The sequence below is a fragment of the Myxocyprinus asiaticus genome, chromosome 28, assembly GCF_019703515.2.
Source record: "Myxocyprinus asiaticus isolate MX2 ecotype Aquarium Trade chromosome 28, UBuf_Myxa_2, whole genome shotgun sequence".
NCBI lineage: Eukaryota > Metazoa > Chordata > Actinopteri > Cypriniformes > Catostomidae > Myxocyprinus > Myxocyprinus asiaticus.
In genome coordinates this window covers 22,940,001-22,958,767 of record NC_059371.1, presented here as the reverse complement: position 1 = coordinate 22,958,767, position 18,767 = coordinate 22,940,001, and the positions used below count along the sequence as shown (strand labels likewise).

General features: G+C 38.5%; 1 protein-coding gene and 1 long non-coding RNA gene across 2 annotated transcripts in view; both read right to left on the bottom strand.

Annotated features, from left to right (window-relative positions):
• Positions 1-1,909: 1,909 nt before the first annotated feature.
• On the bottom strand, positions 1,910-15,481 carry LOC127419006 (uncharacterized). The gene is made up of 12 exons (XM_051660021.1): positions 14,958-15,481; positions 7,908-8,007; positions 7,369-7,419; positions 7,081-7,224; positions 6,541-6,627; positions 6,375-6,456; positions 6,101-6,237; positions 5,268-5,414; positions 4,485-4,586; positions 3,995-4,070; positions 2,565-2,641; positions 1,910-2,391 (listed from the first exon to the last, which is right to left on the bottom strand). Exons 1-12 carry the CDS (start codon positions 15,044-15,046, stop codon positions 2,320-2,322), a joined length of 1,164 nt encoding a protein of 387 aa, XP_051515981.1. The 5' UTR covers positions 15,047-15,481; the 3' UTR covers positions 1,910-2,319.
• Positions 15,482-16,565: 1,084 nt separating this feature from the next.
• LOC127419016 (uncharacterized) overlaps positions 16,566-18,767 on the bottom strand; it is a 55,745-nt gene continuing 53,543 nt past the window's right edge. Inside the window, exon 9 of the long non-coding RNA XR_007893586.1 lies at positions 16,566-18,767. This exon is cut by the window's right edge and continues 1,653 nt beyond it. This is a non-coding gene — a long non-coding RNA (uncharacterized LOC127419016).

Genomic DNA, 18,767 nt, shown 5'->3' with positions numbered 1-18,767 from the left:
ATATCTTGGTCAAAATGTAAACGTACCAGTCAGCCTGTAACTTCACCTGTTTAATGACTAAATAAAAGGAAGGGGTGACAGAGAGCATGAGAAAACTACTGAGGAAAATGAATAGCTGCCCTCTGGCTCTGCCTGAGCTTGTGTGTCTGTTTTTCCCCATTGTCTGAAAATTTAGAAAGCTGATTATTCCAAATTGCTCATTAAAAGTTAACTGTAAACTAGCTAACAATGTTTGATGTCTTCTGAAATAGAGTATTTAAATAAATGATACAACTGTCTGCTGTCTGTCTGCTACAAAAGCTGTCCCTCCTCCTCCCCTTCACAGCACATGAGAGTTCATGGTGATCCTGTTCAAGTCACACACATTCCTGGTCATTCCCAAATATTAACATTTATAAACCTGCCACTGACAAATAGAACTTAAACAAATGCCATCCAAATATTGGAACCAAAGCAACATTTTTAAAGATGATGCTGTTGAAACAAGTGTTAGTATATACACTGGAGGCAAAAAGTTTGGAATAATGTACAGATTTTGCTCTTATGGAAATAAATTGGTACTTTTATTCACCAAAGTGGCATTCAACTGATCACAAAGTATAGTCAGGACATTACTGATGTAAAAAAACAGCACCATCACTATTAAAAAGAATAAATAAAAAAAATGGTAATTTTTGATCAAATCTAGACAGACTCCATTTCCAGCAGCCATCACTCCAACACCTTATCCTTGAGTAATCATGTTAAATTGCTAATTTGGTACTAGAAAATCGCTTGCCATTATATCAAACACAGCTGAAAGCTATCTGGTTCGTTAAATGAAGCTTAACATTGTCTTTGTGTTTGTTTTTGAGTTGCCACAGTATGCAATAGACTGGCATGTCTTAAGGTCAATATTAGGTCAGAAATGACAAAAAAGAAACAGCTTTCTCTAGAAACTCGTCAGTCAATCATTGTTTTGAGGAATGAAGGCTATACAATGCTTGAAATTGCCCCCCCCCCCCCCCCAAAAAAAAACACACACAAAAAAACTGAAGATTTCATACAAAGGTGTACACTACAGTCTTCAAAGACAAAGGACAACTGGCTCTAACAAGGACAGAAAGAGATGTGGAAGTGCCAGATGTACAACTAAACAAGAGGATAAGTACATCAGAGTCTCTAGTTTGAGAAATAGACGCCTCACATGTCCTCAGCTGACAGCTTCATTGAATTCTACCTGCTCAACACAAGTTTCATGTACAACAGTAAAGAGAAGACTCAGGGGTGCAGGCCTTATGGGAAGAATTGCAAAGAAAAAGTCACTTTTGAAACAGAAAAACAAAAAGAAAAGGTTAGAGTGGGCAAAGAAACACAGACATTGGACAACAGATAATTGGAAAAGAGTGTTATGGATCTTAACCCCATTGAGCTTTAGTGGGATCAGCTAGACTGTAAGGTGCGTGAGAAGACAGCCACATCTATGGCAAGTGCTACAGGAAGTGTGGGGTGAAATGTCACCTGAGTATCTGGACAAACTGGCAGCTGGAATGCCGAAGATCTGCAAAGCTGTCATTGCTGCACTTGGAGGATTTTTTGATGAGAACACTTTAAAGTAGTTTAAGAAGTTCTGAACATTTTTTTTTTTCAAATTGTAATAGTAATTTGTCACATTATTAATGTCCTGACTATACATTGTGATTAGTTGAATGCCACTTTGGTGAATAAAAGTACCAATTTCTTTCCATAAGAGCAAAATCTGTACATTATTCCAAACTTTTGGCCGCCAGTGTATACTACTATGCCTTACGAGGGTCATGTATCTTGTGATATTTATTAGAAGAACCTTGAATGGTTTCCAGCTGATATACTGTCAAAAGATGTGTTAGTTAGTTAGTGAGAGGTAAGAGAAAACCCATTGAGGCCCTGGAATGCATTTCTTATAAAAGCAGTTTATTGTTATCTCAATGAAACATTCGGTACTCATTTTATACAGTGTTTGTACTTATGTGTGCATAAGTAGATCATGCAGATATTTACAGAAACGGAGTAGACTGTACTTAATAAATGTCTAATAGAATTACCTGTTCTGTTTCCTACTGTTGCTATTGAAAATCTCTCTGTACACCTGACAAGCTGTGCTGAGATTGTGAGAGTTACTTATGAGTTAAAAATGTCACTTCCAAAGGAATCAGACACAAAAGTGAAATGTTAATTTGACATCAAAGCATTCATTTGGAACAATGAATAACTGGAGTATTTGTGATGTGATGTCATTTGTTGGAGAGACTCTGGTCACATTAATTTCGATTCCCATCCTTCACATTCTTCTGATCTTCCTTAGCTTCTGTGCTTTTTTGGTATGAGAGGTGGAGGGGTGTGATGTGGCAATGAATCTGACACTTTATCAGGCTTTGGTAGAGGGAAAAAAATACATGTTAATCTGCTTAAGATTTATTGTACCAGTAATGTTCTGTTCAGGCTGTATTTATATAGTGTAAACTTAGAAAGCTATTTTTCTTCTACTTCAATAACCATAGTTCTTCTTAGAACAGAAAACATTGTTAGAATAATTGCAGCCTTGCCTGTTGCAACTGGAAGATCCAGCTTTGATAATCCTCAGGGTAAATACAGGAGACCAGCAGAGGCTCCATCATTTCACCTGGAAAACAGATTATTGCAGATCAAAATAAAGATTACACCAGATCAGAAAACACCTTGGAGTTGTTTCAAAGTGTTGTGACTTGAAATCTGTTGGAAACTCTTTTGGGATTTCAAGGGGCTTGCAACTGTTACAAGTCATTTTCTGACATTGTGTATTTTCATTTTTAAATGTAATGTCTCTTTAGCAGTCGCACAAAATACAGACAGTAAGAGGAACATTGAGCCAGTCTGGGTATGTTTATCACATGGCTATTTTTTGAAGGTGAGTCATAAGTGTGTCTATGACTAGCACGAATCATTTGATTTCAAACTCACAGATGCAATGTATCCAAATTTGGTTTTCTTAGGGTTTATGAATGACCATTATATCCCAAAGCCAGTAAACACTGGACAGTTGATGATAGATAAAAGACCCAAAAAGTGAGGCATCATACAAGAGCAATGCTGTTTCCTGGGTTCTCATAAAGAGACATAACAGCACTCCAGCACAGATATGGGCATTAACAAAATATAAACCATTAACACAGAAGTGCTGTCTGTGATGTAGAGATCCAAAAGACTTCAAAAACAACACTTGCACCACATACAGTATTGACTCTGTCCTTGTACAAAGGCTTGTGTTCAGATTTACAAGTCACTTCATCATTAAAAGTCTCCATGATCCTGTTTCTGTGGAAGCTGTATGTGGGGCTCCTAGGCCTAAGCTGGACTGTGGGAAGCACTTTACTGTCTTCCAAACAACAGAAGCTTTTACACAGGATTCAGCGGTGGTAGGCATATAAACATTTCTTTCACAAAAACTAGTTCTTCGGCCACTGGGATTAGTGGAATGTTGGGTAGGGACACTGTGAATTTAGGCAGTAGTGGATTTACAAATTGAATTGCTTATGTTTTCAATCGTTTAATGTGGGAACTTGGACTTGAAAGGATTCGTTCACCCAAAAATGCAACCCCCATGCTTTTCCAATCCAGTAGCCTATTTTTCTTTTGCTATGAAAAACAAAACAGTGATTTTAAATACCAAGTTCAAAAAGTCATGAAAATAGTACAAATGACTGTATGTAAACGAGCTGCCTAAGATTTTCTTTTGTGTTTTATGGAGAAAATAAAATAAAACTGGGTTGAATCGACATTAGGGTGAGAAAATAATGACCAATTTAAATTTTTGGGTGAATTATGTCTATACTGTGTGATATTTATGCTCAAAAAATTAAGATTGCCATATCTATTCAAATGTAAATGCTGTAAATTTACATTAAGTTCATTATTTTATGCTTTATGTCCAGGTGTGTTGTTGTGATAATACACTACAGCAGATGAAAGTGATACACTGGTTGAGAAAGATACATACCAGTGAGTTCAAATTCCAGTCTGCCAGGTAGTGCAGATCTTTCCAAGGCTTTGATGCTCTTCAGTGGCAGTCGACCCTTTTGTAGAAAACCGTAATATAACTCTGTTAGTAATGTGATGATGCCGTACAATGTATACGTAGTCCTTTTTTTTATTTAATAATTTTGTTTATTGTTGATTGTCTTGAAAAGTAGAATCATAATGATATTGAGGTGAAATGACAATGATGGCCAAAAGGTTATTCATGATCATTGTGTGAAAACATCACAAAATGCAACTGATAAAGGAACATTACCCACTCTTGTTTTAAAGGAACAGCATGTAAAACTCCCTGTCATCACTTTCAGTTCATTCTTAGCAGCTGAGTTGACTTTTAGATAAAATGGAGTTCACCCTTATTAACTGAGGTTGCCAAATACTTTTCTATGGCTCACTGTAGCAGACAGAGGAATACCTGTAGAGGTTATTCTTTGTCAGCAATATCAGCTTACCTCATATTCCACTCGTACACGTTGACAGTCAACAGACAGAATGAGAAGGTCAAATGGAAAGAGCACAAGCAAGCGTTCCTGATGTCCCTGCAAAACCCGGGTCTGTTGTTTGAAAGAAGTATGTTAAAAGGAATATTCCAGGTTCAATACAAATTAAGCTCAATCAAAAACATTTGTGGCATAATGTTAAATGCCACAAAAAATTTAGAGTCGCCCCTCTTCTTTAAAAAAGCAGAAATCAAGGGTACAGTGAGGCACTTATAATGGAAGTGAATGGTGCCATTGTTTGGAGGGTTTAAAGGCAGAAATGGGAAGCTTAACATTCATTCTCATGTAAAAATTGTGTATTATTTAAGCTGTAACATTGTTTCAAATTGTTGTTTTTAATGGCTGTTTTAGGGTTTTCGGGTTTTCAAAGTTGTAAAATTGGATATAACTTTCAAAAGAAAAGGTTAGTAAGCAATTTTATCACACTGAAATCCTGTGAACACGCATATTGTTTATGTCTTGTGACTATACTTTTGAAATAGTATTTTTACATTTACAGATTGGCCAAATTCACTTCCATTGTGAATGCCTCACTGTAACCCAAGTTTTTAGCTTTTTTTTTTTTTTAAGGAAAGGAAGGACAAGTTGAAATTAATTTTGTTGTTATCAACATTATGCCACCAACTGTCTCAATGTCAATTGAGCTTAACTTGTATTGTACTTGGAATATTCATTTAATACATCCAGAATTTCATGAATGCTCAAGCTATAATCTAACCCAGCAGTTTATCTGACCTGTGAGTATATGTTGCTGATGTGCACCATTGAAAGGTATTTTGGATAGCCCATGTGCTGAATTGGTGTTCCCTCCCATTGAAAGATGGGAGAACGCAGTAAATACCTTTTAAGCTCCTCCCTCTTCCAGCTCTCATCACATGACACCTGGAATAGTAAAAAAAATAAAAACAAATAATGATAGTTAAAGCCACTCCTTTTTTCTTGAAATGCCATGCATATACTTTTAGTGAGAAAAGATATGAATATACACTGCCTGGCCAAAAAAATCTAATATTTCGTTGGACCAATTTTTTGGCTGAGATCTTGTATTGACAACAGGAGAGTTGAACAACTCTGTAGAGACTTCTCCAGCACATCCCAAAGACTTTAAGTGGGGTTTAGGTCAGGACTCTGTGGTGATCAATTCATGTGTAAAAATGATTCCCCATGCTTGTTGAACCACTCTTTCACAATTTGAGCCCAATGAATCTTGTCATTGTCGACCTGGAATATGTCCATGCTATCAGTGAAATAAAATCCATTGATGGGATAACGTGGTCATTCAGTACATTCAGATAGTCAGCTGACTCAATTTTACTGCCACATAATGTTGCTGAGCCTAGACCTGACCAAATGAAGCAACCCCAGATCATAACACTGTCTTAAATCCAAATGGCGACTTGTGTTTTGGCCAGGCAGTGTATATTTTGATATACTTGCTATTAGTTCTGTTTTACTTTTTTATCTGTTTCTCTGGGCAAATATAACCAGCATTCACCGTTCAGCAAAATGTTAGGGCAGTTAGACATTTTACAAGTCTGGATCTGGAAAAAATCTGGAATAAAATATACCAAATATGAGAGAGCGCTATGGTAGGGGCTTAGCTGCTGCCTCAGACTTTTGTATCTCCTGTCCTCAATGTTCTCCATCCAGGTTTTTGTTTCAGCAGCACTAGCACAAATGAAGATCTTTGAGTCCACCATAGGTCCTAAAATGATAAATCATAAAACACTGTACTATTATCAAAAATATTCTGTTTCCTCAAATGTTCAGGTTCAATCAAGACAATTAAGTTTAATGTTTAGAGAGCCGAAATAGATGTATAAGATGAAGTAAGATTCTCACCTCTAATCTCAAACATATGTGGAGAACTGGGGTCCTGCTGAGAGATCAGTCGCACCTCAATGGCAGAGAGGGGAAGAATGCCCTGTCACGAGACAAACTGATATGTCAGCATGGGGAAATGAGAGTTCAGAGTGATCATGCCATTAAACATTTCTTACACGCTTACCTCATACATAAAATCATGATTAGAGCTGTCCACAGCGAGGATTAACAGATGGAAGGAAAATAAAACCAGATATTGTTCGCTCATAGCCTGTACAGTTGATAGAAATAATAATTCAGACAAGTTACAGTTAACCAAAGCTTTTGATATAGGCCTATACATTACATGGCCAAATGTATGTGGACGCCCCCTTCTAATTAACAGGCTTTAGTATTTAAGACACATGCATTACTAACAGGTGCATTAAAGCATGCATACAGCCATGCAATCACCTAATATAAAACCCTTTTCAGTTGTGATGGTCTTGGGTCTGAATTGGAGCAAATTCCAACAGCCATGTTCCAACATCTAGAGAAAAGCCTTCCCAGAAGTGTGGAAGCTGTTATAGCAGCAAACGGAGGACCACCTCTCAATTAATGCCATGGTTTTTAAATAAAATGTTCAAAAAGTACATATGGTTGTGGTGCTTGGCTGTCCAAATACTTTTGGCCATGTAGAGTAATTTGGGGACCGTAGCAAATGGACACTTTGGTGAATTATTACCTTTGTGTATTCACTGTGTAAATACACAGAAGATGAGTGTATAATCTCTCCATATGTGTGTGGAGCCCGCCCTTCCCATTCTCTGATTGGTTGAGTGTACAGCCTATGATGGAACTCGTCTTTCGTCCATCCCCAAAGCACTGTCTGAAAAAAGCATAGACATAACACACTACTTGATATTCATACACATATACAAGTTCTAAGAGGAGCTTGTACTTCAGATATACTCTATGTCTAATTTTCACCGATTTAACAAACAAACTGATAAAGCTTGCCAAGCATACATACTTTTGAAATGGAGCTCTGTGTCAGCTCCCTTGTAGAGACAGGATCTGGGTCCTTGCATAAGACACAGATGCAGAGATGCAGATAAAGTTGACAAATACTCTCTTATTCAGTGCAAACATTGCATTCATCTACATTTAAGTCAGTCAAATTGATATCAAAACACCATACACGTTGCAGCAATTAGCATTTCTTAAAATATTTAGCCAAATGCACTTCAGATCTATTGTAATGGGAGTCAGCTAGGCCACATTCACACTAATCTGTTTTCAGTTTGCTAACATTGTCCTTTTCAAAAGTAAGAGCGATTTCTAAATGCCCTGTTTTCGGTGGAGGAAAACGCCATTATAGTGTGGATGAGAGGCATAAACGTAGCAAAATTAATGTGCTTTTAAACTAAAACACCTTAGTGTGAACATGGCCTTATGCTGTCAGTATGGAAACTTTATATAGTTTTCTACCCTCTTTCATTTCATCTGCATTTTAACTTCAATGTTGAAAAAAATAGCTACGCCGTTCCCACTTCCTGTTTACTGGTTTACCTCTTTCTTCAGGTGCCTGACAGAGGGGCAGCGATGGGGACCTTCATGTGTGCCATTTCGTGTGGTAATTTGGAGCTTACTTTCAGCAAGACTCCACAGCCTGAAACAGCAGATGGCCAAATTGTCAAATCCTCTTTTATTCAGCACCATAATTCAAAATTTAAGTAAATCCAAATAATTTGCAGTGCTTTGCTCTATACTGTGGCCCTAAAAAGTATTTGGATATTTACTGTAAGTCACACTTGAAAATGTACAAGTATGAATGTCTTTTGCATTACATAACAAAATATCAAACAAAGTGGCATTTAAAGAACGATCCACATGCAATAATAAAAAATAAAAAAATAAATAAAAGTTTGTTAGGCTTCAAATTATAAAAATTCCAATATACATAAAAAATTAAGACAAAAATGATTAGATACATTTTGGTTGTCAAATTCTGAACATGCCCACAGTTAATGTGACAAACTACACCTGTGTACACTCAAAATAATTTTAAGGTTCCAAAATAAATTGTATCAATCTTTAACTAAATAAAATCAAACAAAACCTAAATGTTTCATTAATTTAATTTTGTTAAATATTACACAACTACATTTGATGGAATTTTGTTATACAATACATAAGTCTTAAAAATAGGCTAAATTCTATTTTCTTTTTTTCGTAAACTTGAGGGAAACTGTCTTCATAGATCCACACAAAATTACCTTGAGACCAGTTGGTTAAATGTTATTACAAAAATCAGATTAAAGTTACTTCTTAGAAAAGCTATAGCATCATTTATTTGATATTTTTCATTAAAATTCATAAATTTTAATTAATATATTTTGAGCAACTTAAGTGTCCAAAACATTTTTGGGGCCACTGTTTGACGTATGATCGTCTAGAGCCCCAAAGTCCCTCTGTTCTTGCTCCATCTACCCACCCTGCATGCTGGAGTCTGGGTGCCCAGACATAAGCAGCTTATTGTGGGTGGTGAACGACAGGCAGACAATCACCATCTGACCCTCTATGGACCCATTGCTTTTATTTATACTTCAACAGGTATATTTTAAGACCATTCCCAATATAACAAGTAATCTATCTTTTTTTATTACTCCAAACAGACTATTTTCACCTTGACTCCAATGAGTGTTTAAATAAATTTCAAACAAGTTAGTTTTTTTCTTCTGCAGGTCGGCCATTGTCTGATCCCTGTTCCTATGTAGGTTTGGGCACATAAAGCCTATGAGCTCTGATGAACTCCCACTCTAATCCCTACAGTCTCCTAATGAGAGGTTTGAGGCTCCCAGCCCAGAGTAAGACACCAGACTGCTCAAATACACTTCTCTGCACTCCTTTAATTAGCTATACTAGCTCTATTAGTTCTGCCTAATTTGGTGTATGAGAGGCTCTAATGAGATCTGTAGAAGTCTGCTGCCCATCCATGGTAAGCATTGTCATTGTAGAAGATAAAACAACTCAAATTTGCACAGTTCAAAAAGTTCCATCTCATCGAATACTAGGGTGACCATATTCTGGTTTTCCAAAAAGAGGACACCTTTTTTTTTCGCCGTGTGGAGTGGAATAATAGGGTTCAAAACAGTGTTACTATGAATGCAAACTTTAATACAGTGAAAAAGACACTATTAGCATTACATAAATATATATATACAAATAAATAAACATGTCCAACATTCTTTTGAATGTCCATGTACTAAAATAAATTATTTGATGCCATGAGTGTACCTTCATTTACTATTTCTATTATTTTGAATGGCCATGGAAAATGAAGCAATGTGATAACAATTTTACCTGGTCGCAAAAAGTAGTCTGTTAATTTGCCTGATGAACTTTCACCTTTTGCTGACCCTTTATGCTTCGCAGAGCTAATGTGTGCTTCTAAATCACTTGCACCTGAATCACTTGAATTTTTTGTGCAAATCTTCCGTAAATTTGCACTTTCGTTTGGGCATTGTTTCCACTCAGCTGTCATTTGCTGCTACTGTCAAGCAACTATATGATGCCGAACACAACAGCGCTTCGCGCGTTCGCGGAGAGATTGACAGGCAGGAATTTGGCCAATAGTTGCTGCAAGCCACTTATAATCGACCAATTGGGGTGCGAGATGGCAGGACTTACAAAGAGGGGTTAAAGCAATGCACATATGCACGCACACACAATGAAGTATTAGACCAGATGCACATCATAATGCAACTAAAGCCGAATCCCGGACATTTTCGCAAATGTAGAAATCCTGGCCGGACGCTTTTTTAAGGTCGGAAAAAGAGGACATATGGTCACCCTATCGAATACATTTACACATTTGGCAGACATATCCAAAATGACTTAGGCCATGTTCACACAGTAAATTTGAGATGGGCTATTGCATTTATTTACAAATGTACAGGAGTCTCGAAATGTCATTCATACAACAGCTTACAATAGTGGCTTGAACTGTATGTACTGTATACGAACGAAAAACCAAAGTCAAGCCCCTAACACCTTTATCCAAAGTGACAGTGACTGAAGTAAATTAAAAGATGGTGACTCCCATAACACTGGAAAGTTTTATCACTGCGATGTTATTAATTTGAGTCATGCCCACACCACACACATCTCCGGTGGAGGACTGCGACTGCAGCTCATATCATATCTGTCTCAGTGAGTAAATGGAACCTTACATGAAAAACATAAGACTCGGGAGTGAACAGTGCAGCATGGCTCTCGGATTATATGACGTGACTGACAACTAGTTATCCATTACCGGTTCCATTCACACAGCACTGGTTTGCCAAAAATACTGTTTAAGGGTGTCAGTTCGGTTATCTACAGTTTTTGTGACCAAACACTTGGTGGCGCCATGATGATTCTGATTGCCGCTGGATTGTTTACTGGTTCTGGTCTCTATAAGAAGCAATGTAAAAACTACTAAAACGAGCGATCAGACAGAGAACAACAATAACCATTTTAAGTGTTGGAGTAAACTTTTGTTCAGCCTCAACTTTTGCAGTTGCTGGCAAATAACAATTTTAATTAGTTAATGACATCAACATAACTAACCGGGCCATCGCTTCATGTCATCTTCCCACTCGGGTGAGGCACTGTCAAAAGACTGTCATCAAGATTTAGTAAAGTATCAGCACAATGGAGCCACATTTGGTAATTTAATATGCTAAAGATCACATTATCTGCTAAACATACATCAATGTGAGTGAAAACACTAGAGACCATAAAACGAAAAGTATAGTGGTCATACTGACGGGTCACAACAAGAGGGAAACAAAAGGGAAATAAACAAATTAAACTTTTAAATAAACCCCAAAATGAACTCAAACATTGTTCTTAAAGGTGTAATGTTTCCTGAACAACTGTTGGAAGAAAACTCAAAAGGCAAGGCAAACCTGAGAGAATTTCAAGAAAGTAAAATGTGCAACGAGTAGCCTTGTTAGCTAAACAACCTCAACATCTACTCTGCCTGCTATGGTCAAAACACAGGCTATTATGGCATGTCTGCTCAGCAGCACAGCTGCTGACAATGATTAGTTGATCAGCTTGATTAGGAGAAGGAGGTGTGTCAAGACTAACCAGAGGTTGATCAGGTGTCCAACCACACACACTCACCACCAACACCCAAACTAACCTAAACACAGCTAATCTCATAACACAGGTTTCCGTTATGAACATCGTGGAACACTTTGACTTTCTGGAAAAATGTGGATGGAATGCGGAGGATAATGGATAGTCACTTTCACAAAGAACTGAACCGTGTGTGAATGTTGCTGTATTTAGTAGGGCTGTGCAATTAATAAAATTTTTGATTTCAATTTCGATTATGGCCTCCGACAATTATGAAAACAAAATAATCGAGATAAAACGATTATTGTGCCGCATTTCGTTTCGCAATGTTCTCGTTTTGTCTTTTTAAAAACCGCGTGCCATTTTCCTTTACAGCAGTACACTTTCGCCCCTCCCTAAAAGGCCAAACTCCCCGCCAGGCAGTGGCATGTTTAGTTCAGCTCGAGCCAAGATGACAGAAAGAGAGCCTTTGGTCGACAAGAAAGGTAAAACCATTTCAGCCGTTTGGAAACAATTTGGTTTCAAGGAGTCCGATCTGGAACAAAAAGAAATAACGTGCAAGATTTGTTGCATGGTGGTGTCTGCACCACACAGAAATATGACCAATTTGTTTAATCATCTGACATTCAGTCACAAAGTGGTTTATGACCAAACTATAAACTAACAAAAAACAGAGAAAAGTAAAGCCCCGTCTACTTCTTCCACCGCAACACAGTCATCGATTAAGGACACTTTTTATAATGCAACAGCCTACCCATCCTGCTCTCACAGACATAAAGAAATAACAGATGCCGTCACATTCTTCATAGCAAAAGACATGTGTCCAGTTAGCACTGTTAGCAACCAGGGATTCAAGAAACTGGTAAACACTTTGGACAAGCATTACGCGATTCCATCGTGACACCATTTCACCAGAGTTGCATTGTCTGCCCTGTATAATAAATGCCGTGAGGAAGTTACAAATGCTGTGTCTACAGCCGAATACTTTGCCACTACAACAGACATATGGTCAAGCCGCACCATGGACCCTTACATCAGTCTTACAATTCATTACATCGACGCCGATTTAAATTTGAAAATGAAGTGTCTCCAAACGGAGTTTTTTCCTGAAGACCACACGGGGCAAAACATCGCCCATGGACTGAGGGAAGCGATGGCTGCATGGGGCTTAAAGGAGGACAAGCTGGTCTGTATCACTACGGACAATGCCTCAAACATAAATCTGCTGGCTGACGTCAATGTATGGATGAGGCTCCAGTGCCTCAGGCATAGACTTCACTTGGCCATAGGTGAGTAGGATTCCTTCCTACTGATTGTGCTTAATGTAATTTAACAACAACAGTAAGAATAAGTAAATAACATGGTCAGCTACTCTGTGATGATCTCTCTTCTTTTCTCTTTCTCACACACTAATAATTATTAATATTAATAATAATAATAATATGTAATTGTCATGTGAGCTACTCTGAGATGATCTCTCTTCTTTTCTCTCTCACACACACTAATAATGATAAATATTATTATTAATAATAATAATAATATGTAATTAACATATGTCATGTGAGCTACTCTGTGATGATCTCTCTCTCTCTCACTCACACACACACACACACACACACACACACATGCACACGCACGCACGCACGCACACACCAAATGCCAAATTATACTCTCTTATTCTGCCTGAACACTCGCTAAAGACAGAATGTCCAACCAGATGGGGATCTAGGCAGGCCATGATCGACAGGGTCCTTGAGCAGCAGAAGGCCATTGCCCAGGTCTTTTCAAACAACCGAAAAGTCAGACATCTCATCCCCTCGTGGCAGGACACTAATGTACTGGAGGCCATCAATAAGTCGCTCAGCCATCTGGTTGACTTCACAGATGCACTTTCTGGGGAAAAATATGTAAGTGTGTATTTTTTTAAACCAACCCTCCACCTCTTCATCAACCCAATAGTGGCAGTGCAAAAGGACAACACAGACCTCACCAAAAGCATCAAAAAGAAGATAGTGGACTATCTCAATGACAAATACGACACAGCAACACAAGAGCTGCTTGACATGGCCTCTGCCCTGGACACGAGGCTCAAGCTACAATATATCAGTGAAGACAATCGAGGGTCCATTAAAGCCAGACTGACAACTGAGATGAAGATGGTGATGACTGTCATAGTAATAATAATAATAATAATAATAATAATAAATAAATAAATAAGAGATATATGACAGTAAATAAAATTAAGTGAATTAATGTGTTGTCAAATTGTTATAATGTAATTCTAGGTATGAATGTTAATAACCATAACCATTTAGTCAGATTAAACATGTCATTCCTATTTTCTTTATAATATATGTCCACTCCAAGGAGAAGGCCACTTTTGAGACAGCAGTGATGCCTGCTGATGACATGGAGGATGCTGCTGGACCAAAGTAGAAGAAAAAGGGCCTGGGCAGTTTCTTCAAGGTCACTGCAGGCAAAGCAGCAGGACCCACTCTGCAACAGGATCAGGCCATAGCTCTTGAGCTACAGTCCTACCTCCAGGCAGGGACACTGGACTCTGAGGAGGACCCACTGGACTGGTGGAGGGAATACTGGGCGCTCCACCCATGGCTCTCCAACTTGGCAAGGAAGTACCTGTTCATCCCAGCCACAAGTTCCTCTTCAGAGAGGGTCTTCAGCACAGGTGGAATTATTGTCACCTGCCTGCGCTCATCTCTGAAACCAGACCATGTAAACAGGCTGGTGTTTCTGGCTAAAAACCTTTAAGAGATTACTTCGAGCAGCCCTACCAGCCCTACGAAAAATCAAGCAGCCTATCAGCATTTGCCATGTTGGCCTAAATCATCCTTTAATTTCCTTGGACTGAGTTACTGACTGGAATATGTTGAATATATTTATCTAATTTTGTTTTACATATTTTTTCAGTTTAATTATATTCAAGGAAATCCACTGTTAAAAATACAAGTTTTTAATAAATAAATAAATGCGTGATGTTTCCAAAGTCAATGAGTAATCGTGCCATAATCGAGCAGCCCTAGTATTTAGCACTATAAAACAGGACTGACAACTGTATTCTGCTGCTGTGTGAACATGGCAGTTAGTGTGTTCAGAGATGGAAACTTCTCTAGAAATCCCTAACTGACTGAAACTGAAATGGTCAATGAGCAACTTTCTGTAAAGAACATCCCCAAAATATTCTAAAAGATTGCAACCTCAGAAGTCTACTGGACAAATTCACCATTTAGTTTTGTATAACATCATGGACAGCTACAGTACTTCTATTTTAACACCAACATGATTATGCCCAATTCGGCAACTCTTCTCTACTCTTTTGGACGACTACTCTGTGGTTTTGAAGTAATCAAATACTATCTATCAATCTGAAAAAGGGAAGTGCTACTACTATGCTTATTGTTTCTTTTGCTGAGCCTGTATTCCAAAATAACTGCTTATTCAAAGTATCAGCCATGGTTGTGGTCAAATTCTTACCCTGCATTGTTGATTTCCATGAGTTCAATCTCATCGGGGCCCACTTCATCAGTTCCTGTGTGTCTCTGTGTCACACTGCAGCATCCCATAGCTGCAGAACACTCTCCTGTCTCTTCACCTTACCTCTCCTGTCTGATGCTTGTTCAGTCTCCCACACACGGCCCCAATGGCTTCTCCTCGAAATTACACACTGAGGGCCATCTGCCCCTGAGCTACAGTCACCCCCACACACCCCACACCCCAAAAGCCACCGGAGTATAAGTAGGGTGCAAGGGTGACAATGATGCACAGAAGCTTGGAGAACAGCAGTGTCTGAGTGAAGTTAAATCTAAGGTCTATCAGAACGGTCTTCGTTTGCAGTTTAAGCCATTTGACAAAGACAAAGACGAAGTTGAATACAAATAAACAAGACCAAGAGGAGTGTATGAAACTATCAAGCTCAGCAGTCAAACTAGACCCATATGCTGCACTGTTTGTTCCTGTCAGTCTCAGTGGTGACGCAGCAACGGCCAACACAACTTCCTCACTTCACTCTCTGAGTGAGCTACGCAAAGCTTGAAAAAATGAAACTGTTTGTTACTACTGTACAGTATGTGTTGTGTACAGGGGATGCAAGCATTAATGATGAAGCAAATCTCCCTTAAGATGATTACACCTCAGGAAGTCAGAGCGCAAAAGTCTGCACAAAGTAGTCACAACAACAAACCGCAGCTGAAGCTAAGACGTGTGTGTTGCACTTTGTTTATTGGCGGTGAGGAGCATTTCAGTGTGTAGAGGTGTAATCTTGTGTTTGTTTTGTCTCATTTGGCACAGATGAAGGAAGAAGGAGGGCTCTGTGGTTGCATTTCCAGCACCGCAGGCACAAAGCACATGATGAACTTACCTTAAAAACACAAATACTGAGTCTTCTAGCAGAGAGAGATCGAATCATAATGAATGTAAACATTGACTATGTACAGTGGCCTCAAAAGAGATTTGTTAGGTTTGAAATAATGAACAACAGATATAATGTTCAAAATGAAGACACATTCTGGTTGTTTGCTGAAAATGTCCAAAAACATTGAAAACATAAATGTGATGGTTACTCTGATAGGACACCTGTGTAACACAACGGTAACTGGCATCATACATCCACTGAAAATTACCTATGGATCATTTGGTCAAAAGAAATGTAAAAATGGCCAAAAAAGTGAAGTTAGTTATGAGAAACGCAATGTCAGTGCTGGGTAGATTACTTCTGAAATGTAATCCGGTATTGATTAAAAATGACACAGTTTGAAATGTAATCATTTAAGTAATATTATCAATTAAAGTTAAGTTTTAATCGAATTAATTACAGGGCATGCTGATTAATTGATTGAATTAATCAGAATTAATCGCACACATCATTATTGGCTGAGAATGGCCCCCAAATAAAGATAATTTATATAAAAATTAATAATAATTCACATATTTGTAAATATAATATATTGGGCCTATAATAAATATATAAAATGGATTGCAATTCAGTTTGAAATTAATTGCTTTATCGTGGCAGATGAATAAAGCATTGATTAGACAATTCAAAAAGTGGCTTAAGAACTCATATATTGTTTGTTTTATTCCCCTATCACTGAACAAGCATACAGTTGAGTTTGAGTTTGTCATTGCGTCCAGTTCTTGCGCTCCATCTGCACTGTTTTTAATTGTCGCTCTACACACATTTGCGTGCCTCAGACGGATGCGTTTGGAGCATCTCAGTGGTATTCAGTATCATAAACGCTGCATTTTTTTGGATACTGTGTAAAGTTGAAAGTAGAGGAAACTTTGAAAATAGCATCTCAATATTCCTGTATTCTGTTGTGCTTCCTCCAGTGAGCGTTCTCATTCTGTGAGGGTTGTTGAGTCAGTTATTGAAATAACGATGGTTCCATCAGGAAGACTCGCAGACTTGAGTGAAATTTAAGATGACATTTATTTGATGAATATAAAACAGAAATGTAATGTCTCTCTTTGACGAAGCCCCGTCTGGCGGTCCGAAGAAGTTGTACTCGGAACCATCATATCCTGCCAGAGATAGGAGGCAGGGGCGAGGAGCCTACCCCAGTGCAGGACGGGACTCAGCTGGTGGTGGTGGGGTGGTGGAGGTTGCCATGTTAGCACACTGAAACAGCAATGTGATAGATTGTGAGCAGACTTACAAAGCAATGGCTTACATGTGATTGGCCAGGAGTTACCTAGCTAATGGTGCGATGATGTAAAGCTGCTAGTCTTCCCGCTAGAACCACGCTGCACTTACATTGATGAGGAATAGCATTAGTCATAAACTGAATCTGAGTCAGATTCAGGTTATTCTGAGAACATTCCCTCGTAATAACTTTGAGTTCAGAGTTGAGTGATCAGACTATAGCTCAGTTCTTTCTTATGTCATCCATCATCTTTTCTCTGGGTTCTTTCTTCTCTGTTCACCCAGTCTGGAGGGAGTATGGCTGAGCCAGATGAATCTTGGACATCTTGAGGTGGCAGCTCATGTGCTCCCCTTTGTCTGGAAGCCTCGAGGGCCAAGACTTTGAGTGGAGTTTAAGCCTTTGCTTAGGGCTGGTGTAGAAGGAGACCTGATAGCACTTCTCACCGGTACTGGTTGTGGAGGTACGAAGAGGTTGGAGACCCCTGCAGGTGGCTGCCAGGTGCAATTACTGAGCCTCAACTCTACACAAGAATGGACAGGTTTAGGCTGGTGTGGTCGAGGTTGATTCGTTTCTTGAGCTTTGGATGTCAGGTTTCTGTGGGTTGTGGATGCCACTCTTGCTTGTTGCTTAGTTGGTGGGCTTGTATTAGACAAAGTGGCATATGAGAAAGAACAGGAACTGGTTGAAGTGACAGGAGGTTTGGCTTGGGTTTCTGTGGTAGCACTAACTTGAGATTTGGTGCCCCTATTGGTTGATTTCCCTGTTGTTGTTGTTGTTGTTGTTGTTGTTATTGTTGTTGCTGCCGCTGCTGCTGCTTTGGCAATGGCTCTCTGGGTTTTGCTGGTGATATTGTGCATGGAGTTGCTCTTTGGATGGAGGGTCGAGAGGGGCACTGCAGTTTTGTGCTTTTTGTTGGTTATGGGCATAGTCTCACCACTATAAAGCAAAACAAAGTCTCTTTGACTGTTTAGGGGCAACAGCTTCAGCCCACAGCAAGACTTGTTGAAGATTTCCAAAGTTAGGTCTGAAAAACCAAGTGTGTCCCATCTACATCTTAGTGTTGTCACACCTCATTTTATCATGTACCATGATCACAAGCAATGCATTCCCACAGAATTCACACACATGCATTATTCCAACAAAATAGAAAAAAAGGTGTTTTACTTAATTTAGAATGAAGTGATTTTCAATGTAAGGACTAAAACACAAGCTAAAATGTATTTGTTCACCAATAATTGATATAAAAGTTATTTTTAATAATTTAGTTAAACATTTTTTTTATGTATTCAGAGATATAGTTTTTTTTATCGAATCATCTTTTATCAAACCACATCTTTTAGTACATCACAGTATGCAGCGCCAGGTTACAGTTCATCTCTAGCAACCAATCCTGCCCAGAATAAGTACTGTATAATACACATCACAGTCAATCTATATCACAAGTTACAAAGATACAAGTTTATGAAGTTTTCTTTCTTTTATGACAAGTACAGACCTAATAAAATGCAATATATTTACATGACACTGAAGAAAACTTTATCCAGTAGAGGGCACCCTTATCCTACTCAAAGTGCTCCATTCATTGAATCTATTTGCCAGCCAAATATACAATTGGATTTTGCCTATACTATAAATATGTACT